The sequence below is a fragment of the Microtus oregoni genome, unplaced genomic scaffold (genome assembly GCF_018167655.1).
Source record: "Microtus oregoni isolate MIOR12 unplaced genomic scaffold, Mior012 000015F_ref0000493, whole genome shotgun sequence".
Lineage (NCBI taxonomy): Eukaryota > Metazoa > Chordata > Mammalia > Rodentia > Cricetidae > Microtus > Microtus oregoni.
In genome coordinates, this window is record NW_024543074.1 from 19,399,882 (window position 1) to 19,426,414 (window position 26,533).

General features: G+C 38.5%; 1 protein-coding gene across 6 annotated transcripts in view; it reads right to left on the reverse strand.

The window, feature by feature from the left end:
• Nf1 (neurofibromin 1) overlaps window positions 1-26,533 on the reverse strand; it is a 268,446-nt gene that overhangs the window by 139,393 nt on the left and 102,520 nt on the right. For 5 of the 6 annotated variants that reach the window (XM_041664518.1, XM_041664517.1, XM_041664516.1 and 2 more), the window contains exons 15-29: window positions 23,532-23,611; window positions 20,838-20,961; window positions 18,292-18,453; window positions 15,862-16,111; window positions 15,149-15,222; window positions 14,857-14,940; window positions 12,405-12,845; window positions 11,885-12,024; window positions 11,489-11,611; window positions 10,467-10,550; window positions 9,563-9,679; window positions 8,632-8,813; window positions 7,380-7,591; window positions 1,895-2,056; window positions 1,509-1,612 (exon numbers count right to left, since the gene is read on the reverse strand). In XM_041664518.1, the coding sequence (XP_041520452.1) occupies window positions 1,509-1,612; window positions 1,895-2,056; window positions 7,380-7,591; window positions 8,632-8,813; window positions 9,563-9,679; window positions 10,467-10,550; window positions 11,489-11,611; window positions 11,885-12,024; window positions 12,405-12,845; window positions 14,857-14,940; window positions 15,149-15,222; window positions 15,862-16,111; window positions 18,292-18,453; window positions 20,838-20,961; window positions 23,532-23,611 (2,339 nt within the window). The remainder of the gene's footprint in view (window positions 1-1,508; window positions 1,613-1,894; window positions 2,057-7,379; window positions 7,592-8,631; window positions 8,814-9,562; window positions 9,680-10,466; window positions 10,551-11,488; window positions 11,612-11,884; window positions 12,025-12,404; window positions 12,846-14,856; window positions 14,941-15,148; window positions 15,223-15,861; window positions 16,112-18,291; window positions 18,454-20,837; window positions 20,962-23,531; window positions 23,612-26,533) is intronic. The other variant, XM_041664515.1, reaches the window with a different exon arrangement.

Here is a 26,533-nt window from a genome sequence, read left to right on the forward strand (position 1 = left end):
CATGCTACTAGGCACGTGATCTACCACTCAGCCATAGCCATATACTCTTGCTTTCTTGATTTTGAACCTGGTGAGAAATGAAGAACTGGGCTCACAAGATGACTAAATATGTGTATTTCCCAGGAGCTGAAAGCACAGAGTGAATATGAAATATGAGTGAAGAGAGCCGGGCGGTGGTGGCGCACGCCTTTAATCCCAGCACTCGGGAGGCAGAGGCAGGCGGATCTCTGTGAGTTCGAGGCCAGCCTGGTCTACAAGAGCTAGTTCCAGGACAACCTCTAAAACTACAGAGAAACCCTGTCTCGAAAAACCAAAAAAAAAAAAAAAAGAAATATGAGTGAAGAGGTAAAGGTGGATTATACAAAGCAAACAATCTGTGCTATATTTTGCTGTCAACGGTGAACCACTAATGGCTTCTCATAAAATAAGTGACAAAAAGATTCCTACTAAGGTTGGGGATAAGCTTAGGGGTACAGTGCTTGTCTAGCATGCAGAAGTACCTGAGTACAATTACCAACACCACCAAAACAAAGCAAAGAAACAAAAAGCCCCATTTTCATTTAGAAAAGTCATTTCTACAGCAAATAATGAGTATAGAAAAGACAATGCTAGAGCTGGAAAGATGGCTCAGAGGTTAAGAGCACTGGCTGTTCTTCCAGAGGTCCCGAGTTCAATTCCCAGCAACCATATCGTGGCTTACAACTATCTATATGAAATCTGGTGTCCTCTTCTGGCATGCAAGGAGAACACTGTATACATAATAAACAAACAAACAAACAAATAAATCTATCATTAAAAAGGAAAAAAAAGACAATGCTAAAAAATGATGGCGGTGTATGCCCTAATTCCAGCACTTGGAAGGCAGAGGCAGGCAGATCTCTGTCTCAGAGTTTGAAGTCAGCCTGATCTACAGAATGAACTCCGGGATGCCCAGAGCTACATAGTGAGACCCTGTCTCAAAACAACAATAAGGAAGTTGTGGAAAAGTCAAAGAGCTATGCTACTGGATAAGTATTCACAGGGCTAAACTATACAATACCATGCAGCAATATAAGAGAATTAAGACTAATCTTCATAGACTTTCATGGAAGATCTAAGATCCATGGCTAAATCGAAAGAATTAAGTTGTAAACCACAGATTCATTGTGGTACCTTTCAAATTGAACAATCATATTACAATATATATCTTCTACAATTACATGTTTAATAAACCAGAATAAACCAGAACAGTACCTATAAGTGGTACTCAAAGATGCCTTTAATGATACCTGTTTGTGTTTTTTATTCGTTAAGGAAGAATGTATTTGCACATAACTTTTTGTATAAGAACTAAAAAACAATTTTAAGAGTTACATTCTGTAACCCCAGTACTGCAGAGTTGGGGCAAGAAGACTATAAGTTCAAGGACAGTTTTGGCTATATAGTGACATATTGTCTTGGACAGGAACATTAAGGTGGCCTCATGTAGAATCAGGAGCAGGGAGGGAACAACTGTGAAGATGACAAACCTGGTAGGATCCACTTCAAAGCTGACATGCTGCCAATCTGAAGATGTGATCACAATCCGCAATAAAGGATCCAGTAGCTTCTGTAGGTAAGTAGCACCGTATACCTAAGGAAATGCACAGTGAGACACATCTGTAGGTAAGCAGCACCGTATACCTAAGGAAATGCACAGTGAGACACATCTGTAGGTAAGCAGCACCGTATACCTAAGGAAATGCACAGTGAGACACATCTGTAGGTAAGCAGCACTGTATACCTAAGGAAATACACAGTGAGACACAGACCCATACAGCTGGCATAGAAAAAGTAATCAATCTAACACACTCTGTATATAACAACTTCTTGACAAACCTAGCACGTACATACACACAGAATGAATGATACAAACCTTAAAGCAGAATGTCATTATCTTACTGGCCAAGCTGTTGCCTCGAAAAAGAGTCTGCATGGAGTCTGCCAATTCCACTTCCTTAGAAAACATGTTCCAGAGCAGCTGGTAGAGTAAGTGCCGAGAATCAAACAGAGTAACCAGAACACGAGCCAGCTCATCCTGGGAACAAACAAAATTGTATTTGTATGAATAAGTTTACTTTTTTTTAAAAGATAGATTTAAAATTTGGAAATCACCCATTAAATCAAGGTAAGTGATAATTAATCTTAAAATTTACATATGTCTATGATAGGTGACTTTTTAAACCTGTTTATAATAGCTCTTACCACTAAGGAGTAACTGAGGGAAAGATGAGAGATGGGGCTTTACCAGAAGACAGAAAGACTTCAGGATCTGGCTCTAATCACATCACGAAAATAAGAGTTCACTTTGATGTGTGGACGAGATTGAACAAACTGGTTTCTTAGAACTGATTAAATACATCATGGCCAAGGCAGAAAAACAACAAAAATATAAAGACTAAAGGGCTGTTTAAAAATCAGAAAAGGGGAGGACAGAGAGAGGCCTCAGCTAGATACTCAAATCCCAACATTCTGTCATATTTACACACAGCTGAAGAGTTAGGATTGAGGTTAACCTTTCTATTATTTGTATGATACTACCTTTTGTTCCTTATAGAAGTGAGTGTGTATGTGTGTACGTTCTGGGTGGTTTTGCATGTCAATTTGACACAAGCATGTCATCAGAGGCAGGAGTCTCAGCTGAGGAAATGCCTCGAGGAAATCCAGCTGTAAGGCATTTTCTTTTTTTTTTTTTTTTTTTTTTTTTTGGTTTTTCGAGACAGGTATTTTCTCATTTAGTGATCAATGAGGGGGGGGGCAGCCCATGGTTGTTGTTGTTGGTCCTGGGTTCTATAAAAAGGTAGGCTGAGTAAGCCTCAGGAAGCAAGCCAGTAAACATCACTCCTCCGTGACTTCTGCATCAGCTCCTGCCTCCAAGATCCTGTGTGTGAGTTCCTGTCCTGACTTCCTTCAGTGATGAACAGCAATGTTGAAGTATAAGTCAAATAAACCCTTCTCACCCTAACTTGTCTTTTGTTCATGGTGTTTCATCACAGCACTAGAAACTCTAACAAATAACTAAGAGTGTTTTATACAATTGAAAAAACTGTAATTCACAGTTAAACCCAACATCAAGAGGAGACAGAATAGTGGTAGTTATAATAAAAAGAACCCTCAACCTTTAAACAGCAATAAAGGCCCCCATGGTCCTGAGCCCTCTCCTTGCCTGGCCTGGTCCCAGGATGAAGAATGAGACAGTGCAGTAAGGGAAAGATTGAGTAACCATGACCACAAATACCCCGGAAGCCAGAGAATTATGAAGACTCAGTGTCTGCTTTATACCCTAGAGTTACACAAGCCATCTTTGACATAATATCAAATCCTACCCTCCATTAGGAAGTGAAGTAAAAAGAACAAGAATTGAGGGACTAATCAGAGGTGGTTGGGCTTGGGATACAGCTTGGTGGTGGATGGCTTGCCTAGCACCACGATGTGCTGGTTTCTATTTCAGCACAGCAGAAAGGAGAAACACCAGCAGCTGCTGCTTTTAGGTCCCCATGTGAAATGTCTTTCTACTCTCATCGCTTCTCCTAAATCCTGAAAATTCTGAGCAACTGAATTTTAAAACATGTTTTTACATAGTCAATTTTGTAATAATTTGATTTTTTGCTCACCTTTAGATAAAGTTTTAACAAATGTGACAGAACACATTTGTAATCCCAGTACCCAGGAAGTGGCAGCAGAGAAGATTATAAACTTGAGGACAGACTAAGTTACATAAGAGTCCCAAGCAAAACAAAACAACAACAAAAAATGTTAGAAGGTACCCATGCTTCCTCAGATGCTCTAACTAATGTGGATGGTCCTGAGTTGTTTGTTGGTTTGTTTTGTTTTTAAAAAGAGTTCCAAGCCATATTGCTATCTTGTCTTTAAAAAAAGAAGAAAACAGGGAGTGGGGAACCAAGGGTGTCTGCCAGTGGTTCTCAACTCCTATGGGAGTCAAACAACCATTTCACAGGGGCTGAATATCAGATATTTACATTGTGATTCACAACAGTAGCAAAATCAATTATGAAGTAGCAAAGAAAATAATTTTAAGGTTGGGGTAAAGTGTCGAGACATTAAGAAGGTTGAGAACCACTGGTATATATGATCAAGAGACATTGTTTATATGTAAGAAATCCCAGCACTCGGGAGGCAGAGGCACTTGGATCTCTGTGAGTTCGAGACCAGCCTGGTCTACGAGAGCTAGTTCCAGGAGAGGCTCCAAAGCTACAAAGAAACCCTGTTTTGAAAAAGAAAAAAAAGAAAAAAAAAACACGAAAATTTCAAAGAACAAAAGTAATTTTAAAAAATGGATAGATGGATCAGCAGTTGAGAGCAGTTGCTGTTCTTACAGAACCCGGGTTCAATTCCCAGCACCCACATGCAGCTTATAACCATTTTTAACTCCAGTTTCAGGGGATCCAACAGACTTTTCTGGTCTTTGGGCACTGCACACACATGGTACACAAACACACATGTAGGCAAAATACTTATACATACAGAATAAAAATAAATAAAATCTCAAAAAACAATTTAAGTAATTGAGGCCAGGTGTAGTAGTGCATGCCTTTAATCCCTGCAATAGGGAAGCAGAGGATCTTTGTCCGTCTGAGACTATATTCTGGTTCTACACAGTGAATCCCAGGCCAATCAGGACTACACAGAAAAACCCTATCTCCAAAAAAGAAAATAAATAAAAAGTATTTTAAGTCATTTAATAGAAAGCTCAGAAATATTTACTGTAAGAAAATAAAATAAAAGCCAGGTGGTGGTGCCCCATGCCTTTAATCCCAGCACTCAGGAGGCAAAGACAGGTGGATCTTTGTGAGTTCGAGACCAGCCTGGTCTACTACTTCCAGGACAGGCTCCAAAGCTACAGAGAAACCCTGTCTCGAAAAACAAACAAACAAACAAAAAAAAACCCAAAAAAACCCCAAAAAACAAAAGAAAGAAAGAAAGAAAGAAAGGAAGGAAGAAAGAAAGAAAGAAAGGAAGGAAGAAGAAATTTAAACTTCTTTGACTCAAATCAACTTATTTTTATTGTATTAGGGATCAAAAGTAGGCTCTCAGACATGCTGGACAAGAACTCTACTACTAAGCTACATCATCAGATCTTGATTAAGAAAACTATGAAATTTTTTATGCTGGTAAATGCAAAAAATCAGATATTTATGATACATTTGAAGATGTATAAAATAATTTTAAGCTTGAAAAAGATAATTTAGGAGTGTTGCTAATCAATGGGTATAAAATTGCAATGATAAATAAGCCAAATGTTAAGCTGCATGCCTGTGATCCCAGCATTTGATAGACAGGCAAACGAATGTCTACATAAGAGTTTCAGGCAAACCAGAGACAGAGAGGCCCTTTTCCATCTTAAAACAAAAACAAAAAAACTCTGAGAAGAGAATAGAGCTCATGTTAGTCTAGAGCTTACGTCTCACTAAAGTTAAACTGAAGCAGAAAAATCAGAGAAGCATCTTAAAAATCAGCAGCTGCAGTAGCAAGGGTGCTTGAGGGCAGAAATAGAGAAAGGCAAAGTGGTGAGAGCATAGAAGGGACAGCATTAGATGGAGGCTGAGATTAGGCAGGCCCAAATTAGGTTGGGATTATAAACCATAGAAAAGAACGTGAGTTTTATTTTTAGATAACATGATCTTACAGCCTCTGTTTGACATTTATGTGTTTTTATTTTATTTTAAAGATTTATTTATTTATTAAGTATATAGTGGTCTGCCTGCATATGTTCCTGCAGGCCAGAAGAGGGCACCAGACCTCATTACAAATGGTTGTGAGCCACCATGTGGTTGCAGGGAATTGAACTCAGGACCTTTGGAAGTATAGCCAGTGCTCTTAACCTCTAAGCCATCTCTCCAGCCCCATTTACGTGTTTTTAAATGTGTGCATGGGTACACGTGTGGGAATGTGTCCATGGAGGCAGGAAAAGGACATCAGCTCTCTGGAGGCAGTAAGCATGTGTTTATTAGCTGTCCAGTCGAGTGCTGGGATGTGAACTCCAGTCTTTTTCTGGAACAGCAAGCACTCTTAACCACCAAAACTTCTCTCCAGCCCCTTTTATGGGTAAGTTCTCTTCATTTTTTTGTTGTTAGTTTTATGTGAATGGTTGTTTTGCCTAGGGACTGAAGCTGCAAGTCACCATGAGCTGGGAATCCATGTCAGATCTTCTAGAAAAGCAGCAAGTGCTCTAACAACTGAGCCATCTCTCCAGTTTCTCACCCTCCCATCACAGCTTTTAAGCATAAACTAAGAATACCTTAGTAATTAGAAGTTACTCTTATTAAAGTCTTTTTTTTTTTTTTGGTCAAATAAACCACATGACCTTTAAAAAAAGAGAGGGGGGGGCATCACTCTGTAGTTCTAGCTGGCTTGAAACTTGCCATGTAGACCCGTCTTTGCCTCCCCAGTGCTGAGATTAAAGGAGAGGCAACAGCACAGGGATGCACATGACTTTTTAAAACAGAAATGAACAAAAGCTTTCTCAAAGTTTTAGCATGTGTTATTAAGAATGTTGTCTTTTATGGGTGGAGGGTACAGCTCAGTAATAAATGATTTGCCTAAAATGCATGAGGCCCTGGTATCAATTGCCAGAACACAAAATAAATTTGGAAGACCAAATAACCATATGTCTACAGTATTTTACCAGTCTATCTTGTTTTGAAACAGGCTCTTACATAGCCCAAGTTGGCTTTGAACTTGTTATGTAGCCAAGGACGACCTTTGATTTTTGATTCTCTTGCCTCCATTTCCCAAGTGCTAGAATTACAAACACTTGCCACCACATCCAGTACTACTTCAAATGCAAATGAGTAAGTCAAAACTAAATTATATAAGGCAGAGGTAGTAAACAATCATAAATCTCAGATTACAAGATTTAGCATTAGTAACAAAATCATGTTTACTAATTACTTTATCTAATATAAAGATATGAGATCACATCAGTGGTTTTACATTTTCTTTATATTGGTGATTAAATGGGCTTTTTCACTGGGGTGGAAAAAAATAAAACACTAGTAGGGGCCTAGGAGTACCAATCCCTTCTCTACAGATGAAAAAAAAGTTTAATGGCTCAGACTGGCCCACATTTATTTTGTGAGACAGTCTTACCAAGGAGGACTTTGAACTTCTGATCCACTCCCCAGTGCTAAAATTGTAGGCATGCACGACCATAAATGATTTTCTGTGGTGCTAGGAAAAGCATTCTACTAACTGAGCTACATTCTCAGCTCTGAATGGCATACTTTTTTCTAGTTCTTACATTTTATAAATTCACCGAAGAAACATTTATGAAAAAACTTATTTTGAAACACTGGCTATATGCCAAGCATTCTATTTCCCTACTGTCTCAATAAACTTACCCACTGAGAACAAGGGACCACGTTGGCCAGAGCCATAGCTATAGGGAGCTCTCCTTGATCTCCCATCATTGTGACCAGTTCCACAAGTCTCTCAAACCGATCTGCCAACACTGTTTCAGCAAGTGTGTCGAATTCTGTTCCTTGTTGAAGGATTTTTGTCAGAACTTCCATAAATGTAGCTCTTGTCTGGAGATCCTTGTGATAACCTAAGCCTGACAGGAACAATTAGATACAAATTTACTACAGAGACTGTCTGAAGCAATTTTCTTTCTTTTTTTTTTTTTTTTTTTTTGGTTTTTCGAGACAGGGTTTCTCCGTAGCTTTTGGTTCCTGTCCTGGAACTAGCTCTTGTAGACCAGGCTGGCCTCGAACTCACAGAGATCCGCCTGCCTCTGCCTCCCGAGTGCTGGGATTAAAGGCGTGCGCCACCATTGCCCGGCCAGCAATTTTCTTTTTACATGTCATGTCAACTCTAGGTTTTAACTTTTTAATCTTATGTATTTTGTAAGCATGCATGTCTGGGCATTACATGTGTGCCTGATTACCATGGAGGCCAAGAGGCACTATCTATTCCCTAGGACTGGAGTTACAAGTGATTGTGAGCCAACATATGTGTGCTAGAAATTAAAGCCAGGTCCTCCAGAAAAACAGCCAGGGCTCTTAACAACTAAGCCATGTCTCTGGCCCAACTCTCTAGGGTTTTGTATTTTTTTTTAGAAACAGAGTCACCCATGGAGGCCAAGAGGCACTATCTATTCCCTAGGACTGGAGTTACAAGTGATTGTGAGCCAACATATGGGTGCTAGAAATTAAAGCCAGGTCCTCCAGAAAAACAGCCAGGGCTCTTAACAACTAAGCCATGTCTCTGGCCCAACTCTCTAGGGTTTTGTATTTTTTTTTAGAAACAGAGTCACCCATGGAGGCCAAGAGGCACTATCTATTCCCTAGGACTGGAGTTACAAGTGATTGTGAGCCAACATATGGGTGCTAGAAATTAAAGCCAGGTCCTCCAGAAAAACAGCCAGGGCTCTTAACAACTAAGCCATGTCTCTGGCCCAACTCTCTAGGGTTTTGTATTTTTTTTTAGAAACAGAGTCACTGTGTAGCTTTGACTGGCCTGGAACTCACTGTGTAGATCAGACAGGCCTTACACTCCTAGAGATCCTTCTGTTTCTTGCTCCTGGGTGATGGGATTAAAGTAGTGCACTACCATGCTGGGACAATGTTACATGTAGCTTTCATCTGATCTCACCTATGGAGTGCATGAGTCCACTGTCCACATTAGCATTGAGTAAGTTTGACATTGCAAGCACTGTACAGTGCCTCAGGGACGCCAGTCTCCGAGACATGCCACGTTTCCTGCCACCTGCTTGTGCATTTTCATCTTCAACTTCACTACAGTCATTCAAAAGGTTCATGAACAGTGTGAAGTACCTGGAAATACAAAGACTGACCTTTACAAAGTGAAGGCCACCCAAACCAGAAAGCTAAACACACATTCTAAGTGATCATGTGACAATATGCATGGCCATGGTCTTCTGATCTTGGCCTAAGATGTCAATGTGGTTCATTATTAAGATGCTGTGAGAATTGTTTTATCCTGACAAAGTACAGAATTCACTTCATGACATAGGCACAGAAGATGTGCAAGATTTCCTGTTAAATGTGTCAGTTTTAATATTTAGCATACAAAATTCATGTTCCAAATAGTTTAGACATTGTCTTGTTTATTGTGTTTTATTTATTGTGCTGTTTTTGTTTTTTCAAGACAGGGTTTCTCTGGGTAGCCCTAGCTGTACTGGAACTCACTTTGTAGACCAGGCTGTCCTAGAACTCAAAGATCTGCCTACCTTTGCCTCCCAAGAACTGGGATTAAAGGTATGCGCCACCACGCCCGGCTTAGACATTGTCATTTTAAATGACTTAATGAAACAATCTAGATTTGTTATAAGGAAAAATTCAATGATCACATTATTCTTTAAAAACCAGAACACAAATTATTTTCTATCTTGGCCCCATCATTTCAAAAGTAGATATGGTATGTTTTATGAGAACAGCCAATGGTCACAATACAAAAGTAGTTAGGTCTTCTTGTAAATACAATAATTAGCAATTCAGTTAATTCCTTTGAGGGAGGAAGCTATATTTGTTTTATGCTTTTGTTTTTGATGGCTGAAATTTACTTAAGAAATAGCTGTGATTTGGCCTCCATCAGTTCCACCCCATCTCCTTCTTCGGGCTGTAGTGGAAGACCAGCGAGGAGTGAAACTACTGCTTCCATGCTTGCTTGGTCCAAATCTCTAAAAAAAAATTTAGAAACTATGAGCCTTTCGAACACAAACTTTAGGAGCTCTCTATTCCATTAACTAAACTGTAGTCACAACCTAAGTAGTATCAGGAAATATGACAAGCTTGAACACACACAAAACTTCAAACTTTCAATCAACTAACCTGTAGCACAAGTATGGTGCTAAGGATAAAGTCCAATTTAGCATTTATACATCTTGGATTCAAGTTCCAACATCACAGTATAAAAATGAAAAAATTCAATTAATTAACCAACCAAAATAAGGTATACACTATCAAGTTATACCTGGCCAGAGAAAAAGATGAAGATGTTATACTAATCATAGTTATCAATTCTGACATGCATCGATCATCTATCACTAAAGCAAATCAAAGAAATTATTCATTAGAAAGACTCATCATAATTATATGCCTCAATCAATACTTTACCTAATCATAAAGTAATACAATCTACTGATTTATGCATCTTCTTTCTCAATAACTATTAATCATTTTTCCTAAGCCAAAAATACTTCCCTAGACCTCTCTCATATTTGGTCAACTAAGTCTTTCCATTGGGGAAAAAAAAAGAACTTCATATATTTCAAATACAAAAGCTTACACTCTATAAAACAAGTTAATACAGTGTGCTATAAATGCTTAATAGCTATACCTGTAGTCGTTTTCATGAATAAGGTAAAACATGACAGCACTTAAAGGTCAGCCAGTCAGTCAGTCAGTCAGTCAGTCAGTCAGTCAGTCAGTCATTCTGTCTGTCTATCTGTTTGTCTCTCCCTTTACCTTGTAAGACACTTTACATCATCATCTGCTGCTTGGTTTGATGTTCCCATAACCCAGTCTGTTAGGTATTCTACCATTTTATTCCTGCAGAATAATGAGGAAAAGGGACAAACTTTTAATTCACTCTCTTTCTCTTACTGTATGATTACTTAGACAAGAGTTTTATTGTACAGTTGCATAGCCTTGCACTTCTTCTGCCTTAGCCTTCTGACTGTTGGAACTGCAGGTATACGCCAATACATCAAATGAGCAAATGTTTAATAAATTCAATATGACTTCATAGAAGAAATACTGCTATAGAAGAGATCAGGTGTAATGAAATATAAGTCAGAAGGGCACGAAGAGACACAACCGGGATGCTGGTCCTCTTCACTGGCAGAATTCAACTTTTAGTGCCCATGAGTTAGTCTTAGAAAAGGGGAGAAGGAAGGAAGAAAGAATGGGAGGGAGGGGGAGGAGAGGGGAGGGGAGTGGAGGGAAGATGAATGAGAGGGAGAGAAACCAGAAAAACCGATTTCCATGGGCACAGAGCTTTGAAAAACTTGGAAAGACATTCAGAAAAAAACCAAATATGCACAACACTTCTTTCTGTTTGTTTTAGTTTTTGAGACAAGGTTTCGCTGTGGCTTTTGGAGCCTGTCCTGGAACGTGCTGTGTAGACCAAGCTGGCCTCAAACTCATAGGCCTGTCTCTGCCTCCCAAATGATGAGATTAAAGGCATGTACCACCACCCACTAGCACAACACTTCTTCTTCTTGGGGTTTCAAGACAGGATTTCTCTGTAGCTTTGGAGCCTGTCTTGGAACTAGCTCTTGCAGGCCATGTTGGCTTTGAACTCACAGAGATCCTGCCTGCCTCTGCTTCCCAAGTGCTGGGATTAAAGGTGTGAGCCACCACCGCGCAGCTTAGTTCAACACTTTTTAACCCACTTCCCTTCCCCCGTATAACCAAGTCCTACTACTTTTCGACACATTCCACTTCACATATTTATAAGACCCTTTTTTGCTCTTCTGAGAACTCACCTAAATTTCATCTCCTGACAAAATGAGAGGTCATCTCTTCTTGCCATCATTACTTCAACTAACTGACACAGTTTTGTTTTTATTTGAATTGCATGGACCATATTACCAAGCACACGAACATATCTAATTAAGAACAGAATAAGAAGTGATCAGACATGGACAAAAATTCAGGTATTCTAAATTCTTTAATCTTTAAGGAAATGCAACTTTAAACATGATCAATATTAAATTTTATTAGGTAGGAACATATGCAACTTCTGATTACCTTATTGTCAAAGACTACACTGGGTCTATAATAAAGAATGGCAAATTATTTCATCATTCCCATTATCTGTGCATATGAGATCTTACCTCTTAAAATCTGTCTCTGCTATGTCTCAGTAGCAAAATGCTTACCTGACCAGATTTAACATCATTGTCTCAATGCTAGCTTGTCCCAGATGCTCAGAGCTGCCTTCTGTATGATTATCCAGCAGGTTTTTCATTATAGCTATGGTTTGCTCTACAAACTGAGTATTGCTATCAGTCAATAATACCTACACAAAAAAACAAAATGTGTTAGTGATGGTACATCGATGCACAGAAAACAGATCATAGGACAATGAAACTGACATAATTATCACATTCAAGAACACCACAGGCAAATATACAAACACGCTGATACACACAAGTACTAACGCCTACATCCAAGAGTCATAACTCCAGTCACACCCTCGGGCCTAAGTTCTTTAGAACCAAGCCAATCCTTAGATTACATGATTCTTTTTTTCTGTAATTATGACAATTTTGAAAGATTGTAAATGGGTTATCATGTTGGTACATAATTTAAATAATTTGAAAGAAAGTCTTCATTTATTTCAAATATATTATTGTACTCATAGGGAAGGGTAAAAAAACAAAGCGGAGAAGACGTTACCTGTCCTTGAGAGTCAAAAAACTTGCTGATGGTATTCTTCAGTTTGTTAAACAACATTGGATAAAGAGCAGGGCTCAACTCCAGACCCACCAAATCCTTAACATTGGTCCGTATCTGAAGCCCCACTTTCTCGTGGTTACACACCATTAAGGACAGAAGTCGGTCCATAAATCTGCTGACAGGTGTATCAACATTCCCTTCTGAAGACATTACGGAAATCATAGACCCTTTGCGCTCACTGACAGGGCCCATGGGTGGGCTGTAGGTCGCTAAGCCAGAGCTGCTTCTCTGCTGCAGGCACACCCCACCAAGTGCACAAAGGAAGCCAGTCATGTTGATCCATTCTTGCAGGGAGTCTGTGTCAGACAAATCTATGGATCCACCTCCACTGACATGGGACATCCGCCTCTTAACAATGGTCTTATGAAGGCTTTCGGCAGCCTAAACACGACATTTTTGTGAAAAGCATAAATTCAACAGAGATTGGATAAAAATCTTACAAATTACTCTTTCTCATTTCTTCCAGAAGGAAAAGTACATTTTACATTGTAAAAAACAAAGCTTGAAATCACCATTACATTATTATTCTTTTAATTTTTAGTTACATTTTATGTATATAAATATTTTACCTGCATGTATATCTGTGTACCATGTGCATGTCTGGTGCCCAAAAAGGCCAGGGAAGGATGTTGGATCCCTGGAAGTGTTATTACTGGCCATTCTAAGCAATCATACAAGTGCTGGGAATTAAAACCAAGTCCTCTAAAAGAACAACCAGTGCTCTTAACCACTGAGTTGTCTCTCCAGTCCCTACCATGTGTGTTATTAGAGAGCTATTTAATATATTTTTGTCATAGCTTGACTAATAAAGTCAACCTGAAGTATCAAATTTCTTTTAAAAAAACCTCTGGTGTCCATGGATGAACCTTAAAACTAGTGAAGAGGAAAGACAGTCAATCACAAAGGTCCACATAATGTATGACCCAATTTGCATGAATTGGCCTGAAAGGGCGATTTTGTACTACTGAAACAGAGATTAGCAGCTACTACTCAAGGCTGGAGGTGTAGACACAGAAAGGTAGGAAAAATGGCAAGTAAGAGCTAGAAACAGCTAAAAGGCATAGGTTTGGGGGAGGAGGCATTCTTTGAGAGGATAAGAATGTATTAAAACTGACTATCAATTGACAGCTGCACAGTTCTGTGACTGTACTAGAACAATGACTGGATCGGACACTTTGTAGGAGAGGATTTTACAGTGTATGAATTATACGCCAGTTCAAATAGCTGAAACCCCATTCCCACCCTAGACCTTCCTGGTCTAAAGTTTCCTTCTTTATCTTTTTTGTTGTTATCAGACAGGGTTTCTCTTGTGTAGCCCCGACTGTCCTGGAACTCACTCATCCAACTAGCTCTGCCTCCTGAGTGCTGAGACTAAAGATGTGCACCACTGCCACCTGGCCTTAACCGATTTCTCTCACAGATCTAATAATGAGAGCAGTATGGGAGACACATATCAATTATACAGAAATATCAAGTATTATACATTGCTAGGGTGACATAATTGGAGATAGTTGATGAATAAAATAATACACTTGATAATAATAGTTAAATAAAATGTCCAAAGTTTAAAATTGCATTTAACATTAAAATGGGCTCAACTGTCTGCCCACCAGATCCTTTTTAGGAGTATCTAACCATATGGCATCATGAGCCAGACAGAGTGGCACACATCTGTAATACCAACATTTGGGAAGTTAAGGCAAGAGGGTCACTGCAAACTCAAGGATAGTCTGTTCTACAAATTGAATTCTAGACAAGCAGAGATAAGTAACCAGATCTTGTCTAAAAACAAACAACATGAAAATTGTTAGAAACTTTAATTTTCTATCTATAGCTGCTACATCTTTTCTAAAAGTTATCTGAAATACTTGGATGAAGGAAGAATAAGAAAGAGTAAGTGAATGGTCCCCCAGCTAAGTGGTTTCTAACAGAGGTGTTCAGCATTTCTGTGGTGATGGTAACGTTTTACATCTCTACTATCCAACTTTGGCTACTGTAAAACTGAGAAAATAAGCTTATTTTAACTTAAATGAGTTAAAACTAACATTCTAACAGATACATGTGGCTAATAGTTACAAGATTAGGCAGTACAGACCTAGATGAACCACAAGTAATCTTTTTTTTTTTTCTCGAGACAGGGTTTCTCCGTAGCTTTTTTTGGTTCCGGTCCTGGAACTAGCTCTTGTAGACCAGGCTGGCCTCGAACTCACAGAGATCCGCCTGCCTCTGCCTCCCAAGTGCTGGGATTAAAGGCGTGCGCCACCACCGCCCGGCAACCACAAATAATCTTAAAACAACTCTTTATAGTATACTACTCTGAGTAGTTCATAAAAGATTACTTAAGTGAAACAACAGATCAATTAATACACCAAAATTCACTGAACAAACTCACCTGGCCATCTTCCATTTTGGTTTTCGGATAGTTAAGAATCAGTTTTGTAGCCTGTTCCCATTTTGCATGTGTATCTTCCCAAGCCTAAAATGAAGTTAATTATCACTAAGAAGCAAGTTTAGGGGTGAACTCAAAATCAACATGTAACTGCCAGGTTTTGAGCAGAATATCCTCCTTGTAATATGCACATAGCTCAGATTTGCTTCTGAAGTTGTTCGTGATCACATAGTTAAGAGGAGGCTTCAAACATGAGGATGGGGGCCTGGGAGGGGTGCTGCTGCCAAGGCCATACCTCAGTGTTTCCTGCAGTGGGGTGCTCAATACGCCTTAGTAGGGCCATCACTCTCTTCTGAAGTGCTGCTCTTCCTAAGCAAAGACAACAGCAAATCCAGTTAGTGTTAGAGCCTTTTTCACAACTGGGAACTTGCTAAACCCTGCACAGAGCAGAGTGAAGGAATGAACAAATGACGACACTCTACACAGTCTCTACAGGAGGACTCATTTCTAACTTCACAGAGTCTGGAACCAAAACAGCCATCTCCCCACCTGTGCTTTAAAATCTCCTCATTTACAATTCAAACAGAATGATTTCTATAGTCTACAACTAAGAGCAATTCAGTGTCAGGAACAAAAGTGCACATTAAAAAAATTCAGTAAAAATTCTATTTCAAATGTCTCTGAATTTCATTCTGTTTTGTTCAGAAAAGGATTTCAAATAGGCAGTTTGAATTAGCCCTGGAAATTTTCAAACTGTTATCTTAAACAGACTTCACTGTAAACATAATTTGATGTCACTCGGCAAAACAGAGGCAGGTGGATCTCTGCGAGTTTGAGGCCAGACTGATCTACAAGAGCTAGTTCCAAGACAGCTAGGACTGTTAACACAGAGCCCTGTCTCAAAAACCAAAATAAATAAATAAGCAAACAAACACACAAATAAAAAGAATTATTGTCAGTCAAAGTAACTGAGTTAAAAAGAAAGGGGGAGAAAGTATCCACATTTACCTGTTGACATCATGTTGCTAACAGAGGCAAATTCCATGAATGTGTTATAGTTGGGTAAGAAGTTGTGTACTGACACTTCATCCACCCCACACCGGATATCTGCTTCCTCACAGAGATGGCGGAAACAGGACATGGCAACCAGAACAGCTTCAGTGTCAGGGCTCCACAGAAACATGTACAAGGCCACTTCTAGCTTGGTCTGGGCTTGTCGGCATATTGGTGGGGTTCCACTGCACCCTGCTGTGCTATCCTAGGAGGTAGGGGAGAATATATCTGCAACGTAAGTGATTTTATTTATAAACTCAACAATGTATCATCTATCACTGCACACAAATCTAAAAAGAATTCCCCTTTTTAATCATAAGATCTTTTCCTGATATACCTTACTCTAAATGAAATGATGTGAACCAATAAAATGCATAATGGTATTGTGTTTCAATTCAAATAGGTTATTATCTTAGATTCCAGAAATGCAAATAAAGTCTATAACAAATATACAAGAGACACTAAAACAGAGTCTACAGCAGCAAAACTTTAATCCACTTATGAGTCAACCATAAAATAGACAAAGGAAGAGGAAACAACAGGAAGCATACTTCCTACAAGGAAGGAATAAACACGTGGCAGCAGGGACTGAAACAATGACACACAAACTAAACACCGCAATATAGACATACTGATCTGACATCCCCAACCATTAACTGCAGAAACATATTACAAAGCAAGTACAGTGTATGCAGGTAAAGTACACACTGCAGTTGCTACAGGCTTAGTGGGGTTTCCCCCTCAATAGGCTATAGTGAAACTTAAGGATAAAAAGGTTATGTTCGAAAAACAAATTCTTCCATAATGATTTGTAACTGCTCATATTATGATTTATATCTTAAGGACATTCATATATAGAAGTATATGTTCAACTGGGGATAGCAATATACACCTATAATCTCAGTACTTGTATAGAAGGGGCAAGAGGATTCAAGCCAGCCTGGCCTATATGAGACTCAATCTACAATTTAAAACTTACCAAACATGACTGCCTATGCCAATAAATAATCACAGCACTTGCAAGGCTAAAGCAGGAGAATTACAGTGAATTCAATGCTAGCCTGGGCTATAAAGCAAGACTGTATGAATACATAAATACATGCATGTATACACAAATAAGCAAAAATAAAAGCAAAAGAGAAAGAAGTAAAATCTTAACATCACTTATCCATAATATTTAAGAAAATAAATATTTTGTTTTAATTTCACTCAATTTGAACCTTCTTTAGATTAGCTTTTGCATATGAATACAGACTTTCTGACAGGGTTCCCATCAGAATAATTATAGCTATGAGTCACAGTCTCAAATAATGAAGTGCTATTGACATTTCACCTAGCTTAACCCTAACAACTCTGGAACAAGAATATTATACCTGTTTTATTTATTTTTAATTAACTATTATTAATCACTTTCTGCTTATTCGTTTTCTTTTTTTTAAATATTTATTTATTTATTATGTATACAATATTCTGTCTGTATGCCTGAAGGCCAGTTGAGGGCGCCAGACCTCTTTACAGATGGTTGTGAGCCACCATGTGGTTGCTGGGAATTGAACTCAGGACCTTTGGAAGAGCAGGCAATGCTCTTAACCACTGAGCCATCTCTCCAGCCCCCTCGTTTTCTTATATAGGCCAAGCCAGCTTCAAACTTTTCCCCTCTGAGAGACAAGAATAAGGCCAACAATGAAAAGCACTAATTGCATGGCCCGCCCTTCCAGAAGACCTGGGTTCACGTCCCAGCACTTACAAGGCAGCTCACAACCATCTGTGACTCCACTTCCATGGGATCAGAAACCCTCTTCTGGCCTCTAGACACCAGGCACACATGAGTGCACAGATACACAGGTAGGTAAAACATCCATATACATTTTTAAAAAGCAAAATTTAAAAGGCCAGGTGTAGTGGTACAGGCAGATCTCTCAATTTGAGGCCAGCCTGGTATACACAGGAAGTTCCGGAATAGCCAGAGCTATTAAAGACAGAGATACCCTGTCTTTAAAAACAAGAACAAAAACAAAAACAAAAGAGCAACTTGTGATCCTCCTGCCTCAGCCTCTGGAACACTGGGATAATAGGTGTGCTTCACCATGTCCTGTTATCTCCATTTTATATCTGAGAAACTGAGGGAGAGAGTTGTGAAGAATTTGCCCAGGGTTCCACAGGGAGCAGCAACAAAACTACTCTACATAACCCATACCTAACATGTGAAATTATTTAACAAAACTACTCTACATAACCCATACCTAACATGTGAAATTATTTAACAAAACTACTCTACATAACCCATACCTAACATGTGAAATTATTTAACTGAAATTTACCAAAGTACACTCAGAAAAGAAGAGCAGATGTACTGGTTCAGGAGTCACAAAGGAAGTTACTTACCATGGAGGAATTCCCTTTTCCTTTCCGCAGAGATGCTCCAGGAGCACAGGTCCGCAGTAACTCATCATGATCCATTGACATCTGAGAGCTATTTCCACTAGCAGGAACATCACATCCTACTCCACAAAGGAAGAGAAAGTGACAGGAACTTCTATCCGCCTGCTAGGAAAAAGAAGTAAGTCCCACTGAAGCACTGGTTTCAGGAAAGAAAAGAGCTCAGTGTGGGCTGACCCCAATGCTTCATCTTGAAGTATTCATTCACCCGCTGCAATAAATAACTTTGTGCAAAGTCTTTCTTTCAAATGCCTCTCACCTGTCTATTCTCTAACACAAAACGCTTAGTGAAATAAAGTCTACTGCAAGAAAACTATAATACTCTATGAATTACAGACAACAATTCTGCCTTGTTAGGATAATTAGAACTTTACTTTTTAAGATAAAGTTATACGCTGAGTGCATTACAACATTGATTTGAGCAGCCACAGAACTTGACACCCCCATGCATCCAGTAGTAGAATTACGCAATTATTCTATATTCAATTTTCTGGTAAATAGTGTTTATATTTTCGTGTGTGTATATATGTGAGAGTGTATATTACATGTAATGGGTGTCAGGTGACCTTTTCTATCATGTTCCATCTATTCCTCTGAGGCAGGGTCTGTCCTTGACCTTGGGGGTTATTTCTCAGCAATGATGGAAGCCAGCAAGCCCCAAGGATCCACAAGTTTCCACATTCTAGGAGCTGAGATTATATCATACATGGATACCTACCTGGCTTGTTACTTGGGTGCTTGGGTCTGAATCCTGGTTCCTATGACTACTCTTAACTGATGAACTATTTCTCAAGTCCTTAACTGAGAACTTTTGATCCACTACTAGGTTACTAACACTAACTGTTAGACCAAAGCCAGCATAAAAATTTCTTCTCATTTCTTTTTTCCTTCCATTTTGTGTGTGTGAGGGGGGTATTTTGCCTATATTTTTGTTTATATGCCATGTGTCTAGAGAGGCAGGTTGTTACACACCCTGCCTTGTTATGAGTTCTGAGTTGCCATATGGGTGCTAGGAATATCAAATCTGGTCCTCTGGAAGAGCAGCAGGTGCTCTAAACCACTAAGTCATCTCTCCAGCCCCCACAAAAAATTCTTAATTTTAATATCTTATCATTGGAATACATTTAAGTTCTATCATGTTAAAGAAATGTAAGGTTCTTTCCTATCCCCCAGAACTTCAATATGTTTCAACAGTTCAAGATCAAAAAATTTTATTCCAATTAAAAGATTCCTCATCTTTCCAAAAGACGAAATCATCCTATAGTACTAGAGTTCTCTACCATTAAGATGAAATCATCCTATAGTACTAGAGTTCTCTACCATTAAGATGAAATCATCCTATAGTACTAGAGTTTTCTACCATTAAGGTACTACATCTCCTGGTCTTGTCTGAAGCAAGATCCAAATGTGTAGTAGTTCAGGCTGGCCTAGAATCCATTATGCAGTTCAGGCTGGCCTTCAACTCATTCAGGCCTCAACAATACTAGAATTACAGGCATGTGCAACCATACCCAGCTAAAAGAAAAAAACCTTTGATGGGGGGGGCATACAAATTAAACAAAGATTAAGAACCTTTACGCTTTAGCTCTTCAAAAGATTACTTCCTGGACTAGCTTAAGCCTGAAAGTCAAGTAATCTGATATGTGTGGACTTATGAATGCAGAGAAAAGAGATTCTTTGAGCCTTCTGTGATTATAGTAGCTACCAGTCTTCACAGGACTAACCCAGAGCCTACTTAATTTAACCAGAATTCATTAATACTGAGATTATCAGGTCAGAGTCTAGAACACTGAAATGCTGAACTACCAGGTTCAGCTCTCTTAAGGGCTTCACTGAGGGAGAAGATGAAGTGGGATATAACTTAGCTAATAAAAACTTCTAAATTGGTTCTGTACGGGTTAGCTTTTTGTTACCTTGGCACAAACTAGAGTAATCTTAGAAGAGGAAACCTTAATTAAGAATATGCCTCTAAACCAGGCATGGTGGGTTTTAATCTCACCACTGAAGAGGCAGAGTCAGGTGGATATCAGTGAGTACAAGGCAGGCTGGCCTTGTACTCAAGAGTTCTAGGACAGCCAAAAGCAGACAGAGAAACCCTGCCTTGAAAAACAAATAAAGATAAAAACCAAACAAAAACAAACAAACAAACAAACGATGGAAGTGCCTCTATCAGACTGGCCTGTGGACAAGTCTGTGGGGCACTTTCTTGCTTAACAATTGATAAGTGAGGGTTCAACCTACTAGGGGAAGTTGCTACCCAGTAGTCTTGGGTTATATAATGAACAAGCCACACAGAGCCAATAAGCAGCATTCTTCCATGGCCTCTGCTTTAGTCCATGTCTTGGCGTCCCCCAATGATGGACTGTCATCAAGACATGTAAGCCAAATCCCCCAAGTTTTGGTCATGGTGTTTATCATGTTTAACAAAAGGAAATTAACACATCTCCTTAATATTCAAATATTTCCAATATAAGAAATGTCACTCTGCTTACCTTATTTTTAAGAAGAAATTTATTCCTGCAGATCAGAATTTCCCGTAACCACTTGAGAATTTCTGTGCTACTAAGCATTTGATGGCTAGTTAATTTCTTGCAGATGAAAAAAAGCATTTGTGAACTGCAGTAACATAAAGTTCATTGTTACAGAATCATCAAGAATCTAATATAGACATAATCATACATAGAATGGCATTATTTCATAATAGATGTAAATTTAGAGGCTTGTTTTCCCTTGTTCATGGGTTTTATCCAAATATTAATAACAACAAATTAAAAAGAATTCCATCCTTGCAATGGCAGGTAAGAAGAAATCATAAATTCACATGCACAGTAAAGACTGTGAAGAAATACAAGAGTTGAGAGCCAGGGTCTGAAAGAACTGCCTGCAGGACAAACCCACCCCACCAATGTCCATAAAGAGTTTCAGTGGAACAGAACTACACTCCTTCATTCTCAAGTGGTCTATAACTGTTTCCTTGCTCCAAAAGTAAAAGTGCATAGTTAGAATAGGAGCTAAAAAGCCTGACCTATTTCCCACCCTCTAGAGAACAAGTTTGCTGATTTGTTCTCTAGGCTATACTAGAATTGTACTGTCTAATAATTTAGCTACTAACCACCTACATGACTACTTGAACACTCTAAATGAAGCTTGTTGAAATTGAGGTGTGCTCTGTGAGACACTACATTTTTTTTAAACTGAATCCAGGACCTCTGGAATAAAGTCCAGTGTTCTATTTTTTAAAGTTTTATTTATTGATTATGCATACAGTGTTTCTACATGCATTCCGGGCAGAAGAGGACACCAGATCTCATTTAAGATGGATGTGGTTGCTGGAAATTGAACTCAGGACCTCCAGAAGAATAGTCAGTGCTCTTAACCTCTAAGCCATCTCTCCAGCCCCCACACTACAAATTTTGAAGACTTAATGAAAACAAAAATATAGAATTTTTTTCTAATTAATTATATGTTAAAATATTTATATATCAAGTTAAATAAAATACATCAAAATTTAAGTTTTTTCTTTTATAATGCGTTAAATTAAAAGTTAATTATACATGGCTACAGTGATTATATCATTATTAGAGTTAGGTTTTAAATTCACTTCCAAGTGACTTAGTACCCTCAAGTCTATGATGAGACAACAAAAACTGAGATTTACATCTTCCTAGAGTGGTACACTCATGCTCATTAAAAGACAGCTATCTGGGGCTGGCGAGATGGCTCAGCGGTTAAGAGCATTGCCTGCTCTTCCAAAGGTCCTGAGTTCAATTCCCAGCAACCACATGGTGGCTCACAACCATCTGTAATGAGATCTGGTGCCTCTTCTAGCCTGCAGGCATATATGCAGACAGAATATTGTACACTTAATAAATAAATATTTAAAAAAGACAGCTATCTATTCAGTTTATATGTGTGTGTATGTTGTGTGTGAATGTATGTGTGTTTATATATATATTACTAATATGCCTGTTTTTAACTTATTCAACAAAATCATCAGTTCCCCCCCACCTTTCAGTGCTGGGGACTGAACCCACACTTCTTGCCTGCTCATCATGAGCTCATACTGAACTATGTGCCTTGTTTTAAAAACAAGAGCTTTAAAAACTAAAAACAATGTTATAAAATGTTAACGCTTTAGACTTATAATGCTAAAAATCTATTTAAAACTACAACTATAGGGGATTGGAGAGATGGTTAAGAGCACTGACTGTACTTCCAGAAGACCTGGGTTCAATTCCCAGCACCCACATGGTAGCTAACAACTATCTGTAACTCCAAGATCTGACACCCTCACAAAGACATACATATAGGCAAAACACCAAAGAACATAAAATTAAAATTAATCAGCCGGGCGGTGGTGGCTCACGCCTTTAATCCCAGCACTCAGGAGGCAGAGGCAGGCGGATCTCTGTGATTTCGAGACCAGCCTGGTCTACAAGAGCTAGTTCCAGGACAGGCTCCAAAACCACAGAAAAACCCTGTCTCGAAAAAAAACAAAAAACAAAAAAATTAAAATTAATCATACAATTAATTAATTAGAAAAAATCTAATTGTAGCCAGGCATGGTAGAACATACCTTTAGACCCAGCACTCTAGAGGCAGAGGCAGATGGATCTCTATGATTCCAGGCCATCCTGATCAACATAGAGAGTTTCAGGCTAGACAAGACTACATAGTCAAACCCTATCTTGAAAAATCACCAGGCAGTGGTGGCGCACACCTTTAATCCCAGCACTCAGGAGGCAGAGGCAGGCGGGTCTCTGTGAGTTCAAGACTAGCCTGGTCTACAGAGAAAGTTGCAGGGCTGGGTCCAAAGCTACAGAAAAACCCTGTCTTGAACCACTCCCCACCCCCATGCCCCCAAAAAAATCCTATCTCAAAAAAACAAACACAATTGTTAACTGAGTAGAGGTACATGACAGCAAATAATACATGACATAGCAGAGCTTATAGCAGGGAGATAAAATTTAACACCATCTAAAAACTTTTGCTTTGTACATATGTGATATTTTATGACAGTTAAGGATCTTAATATTTTCAATCCAAATAAAATACAAAAATCATAAAATATCTATAGGTATAACTGAATAAATATCACAATAAACTAAATACTACAAATCTAATATCCAAAGTCAAAATACAAAGTTAAAACTTTAAGCTGAATTAAAATTTGAAAGTACATATACCTAATTTCCCAAAATGTCTCTACAGGGGCATCGGGGTTCCACAAATCGATGCTATCTAACTGATGAAGAACCAGCAAGGCCTGAAATTTAAAGGAGAGAGTTCACTGAGAACTTGTTAGAAAACTGACACTAAGTAATTATTCTGCAAATGCTAACAAACTGGGCTGTGTAATCGTAGCTTTGAGAGGCTGAGAAAACCACCTCTCTGAGGGCAAATCTGAGGAACACAATTCTCCAGAGCAGCATAAACTCAGAGCTAACTCCCTGTGCCCCATCATTCTCAACCATAAGCGACATACACACATGTGAATGAATCAGAACCAAGATGTATACACAAACTACTTTAAGAAATAAACATGATTTTAATAAGTAATAATTCTAGAACAAAATGCTCTCCCCTAAAATTAACATAAACAATGAAACACAGCAGAAATTAGCTTGGTTGTCACACACTTTTTGGTTAGAAAAGTCATTTCCTAAAATTAATAGAGGGGCAAGCAAAGCAATCTTTGTATCTAGCACCAGTTTATTTCTGAAGTATTTCATGAGTAGTACCAACAGGTCTTAAATAACTTATTTTAAATAAGTGATTACCATATAAATATGCTATTTCATAAATTAAAACCATCAAAGGTTATGAGAGCAAAGACTCTTCCTTCAAACCTGCACAACCTAGTTTACAATTCCACAATATTTCCCCATTTCATAGCAACTTCTATTGAGCTCTGTACATTCAGTCGGTGGTCGACATACATATGGGTGCTTTATTCTCTTTTTACTAAAACGTCAGTGAAATGTTATTTGAAACAAACAAGTAACTTATAGTCTCCACTTTAAAAACAGTAACACAAATTAAAATTCAGTTTTACCATTATTATATAAACACTTGGTACAATTATTAATACTTTAGGATTTTCTGTTTTTGACAACAGTGGCACAGATTTGATGGGGAAATTAAAGCACTCACTTTCTCTTATTCTATTTAAACTTTGCAAACAAATACATGTGACAACTGGAAAGATAAAAGGCAACGAGGAGCAATCCTATGGGCTCTGTGCTTCAGCGGTTCTGGCTCTCTATTATGGGAACTTGGGGGAAGTATCTTATATGTAAAGAAAATAAGGCATACTAAGGTTTTCTTTTAGGGGGTGTTAAGCTACCAAATCACATCTGTGTTTCAGATGTGCATTATACATGCAGAATAAGGGGAGAAGCAATATTATAGTATAAAGAGCATCAGTCAGAAGCTGGACCCCGAATCCCAACTTTAAGTCTGTAGTATAAAATGGTTTGGCCTGGAATAAGATTTAGGTGTTTGGGGATTTCTTAGGTGACACATTCTCTACTTAATAAAATTTTTGATTAATGGGAACAAAAATTTATTGACCTTTTACCATTTCAATGAGATTATATTCCTTTTCATGTCCTCCTGTTTTAATTTTCCATACTGCCATGTGTCACTTGACATAGATAAACACTGAGAAGAGCCTCAAAGGTAATCTGTCATCATGCCAGTATCACAGAGAATACTGGCATAAACTAAGATGGCTATGGGGTGATTAGATAATATAATTTGTTTGGAAACACCTTAATATATGTGGTTCATTGTTGATGAAAACAATGACTGACTACTTCATGACTGACCGCTTCAACAGAGCTGCAAACACATTACACTAATCTAATGTTTCACAAATATTTTCGAATATTGCTTAATGACTCAGATAGACTTTAATAGATGTTTAATAAAATACCAAATTGAAATACCACTCCTAAATGTTAATCCATTCTCTTATTAATGAATAATTAAAGTCCTCCTTATACTCCATTAAAACAGTATTTGTATTTTTCTGGGTTTTTTTTACCTTGAATTATACATAATATACATAAGGAAAAAAAGAACTAATTATTTAGGTGAAAGCAATCAAAATATTTGAATAGAGCCTCCAAAACAGTACAAGCAATATATCAGTTACTGCCATGCAATGGGCCCCCGTGTCTGCGCCCTGTGCTCTGGCACCCAGATTCCCGAGCTTCGGGCAAGGGGCTGGAGGTTAAAATACAAAGACACACACAGATAGAGAGACAGTGACACGGGTCATCCTTGAATTCCCCAAGAATGCCCCCTTTATTGTGTTCAGGGGCAGATTATATAGAGATAGCCACGTCCCAGCCAAACCCACCAGAAACAAAGGTCTCATGCTCAGAGCATCTGTAGGCACTCAGATCAGGGGATTTTGCTCCCAACAAGTTACTAGGCTGACAACATACACACACACACACACACACAGCAAATGCGTGTACAAGGAATGCACAAATGGTCTAGGCAAACGTTTCAAATATTTCTAGCCTGAAGCACAAGGGATGTAGGTACAGACATAATCTGGAGAGAAGAGCTCAGAGAATTTCCACCTCTACCTGCTCTACACTGCCAACACCAGGAAGCCCTTCAGAACTCATCTCCTAGGCACCAGCTCTTTGTAAAAGCAGCCACTGTTCTGAACATCATTGCCAAACTGTTTTGCTTGTTTTTAGGCTCTATGTAAGGGAAATCAACAGTATACTCTTTGTATTTGATTATTTTCATCTAATATCATGCCTGTGAGATTCATCCAGTTTTTGCACTCATCAGTAACTCATTTTATTTTTAGACAGGGTCTTCCTATGTAGCCCTTACTGTCCTTGAATACTCTATGTAAAGCAGGCTGTTATTTTGCTTTTGTTTTGCTTGTATGTTTCTCTATTTTCCCAATGGTTGGAATATACTCAAAAAAATGAAAAAATTCTTTTCACATCTTAAATTTATATATAAGTGAACCTAGAACCAATCATTTTTCTCTTTTTATCTTCTTTTTCATCATCTTCATCATTTAGATAACAAGGTCTTAATCTATAACAGCACTGGTTGGTTTAGAACTTTCCACGTAGACCAGGCTGTCAACAAGTCACAGAGATCTGCCTGTCTCGGCCTCCTAGTATGCTGGGATTGAAGGCTTGTACCACCA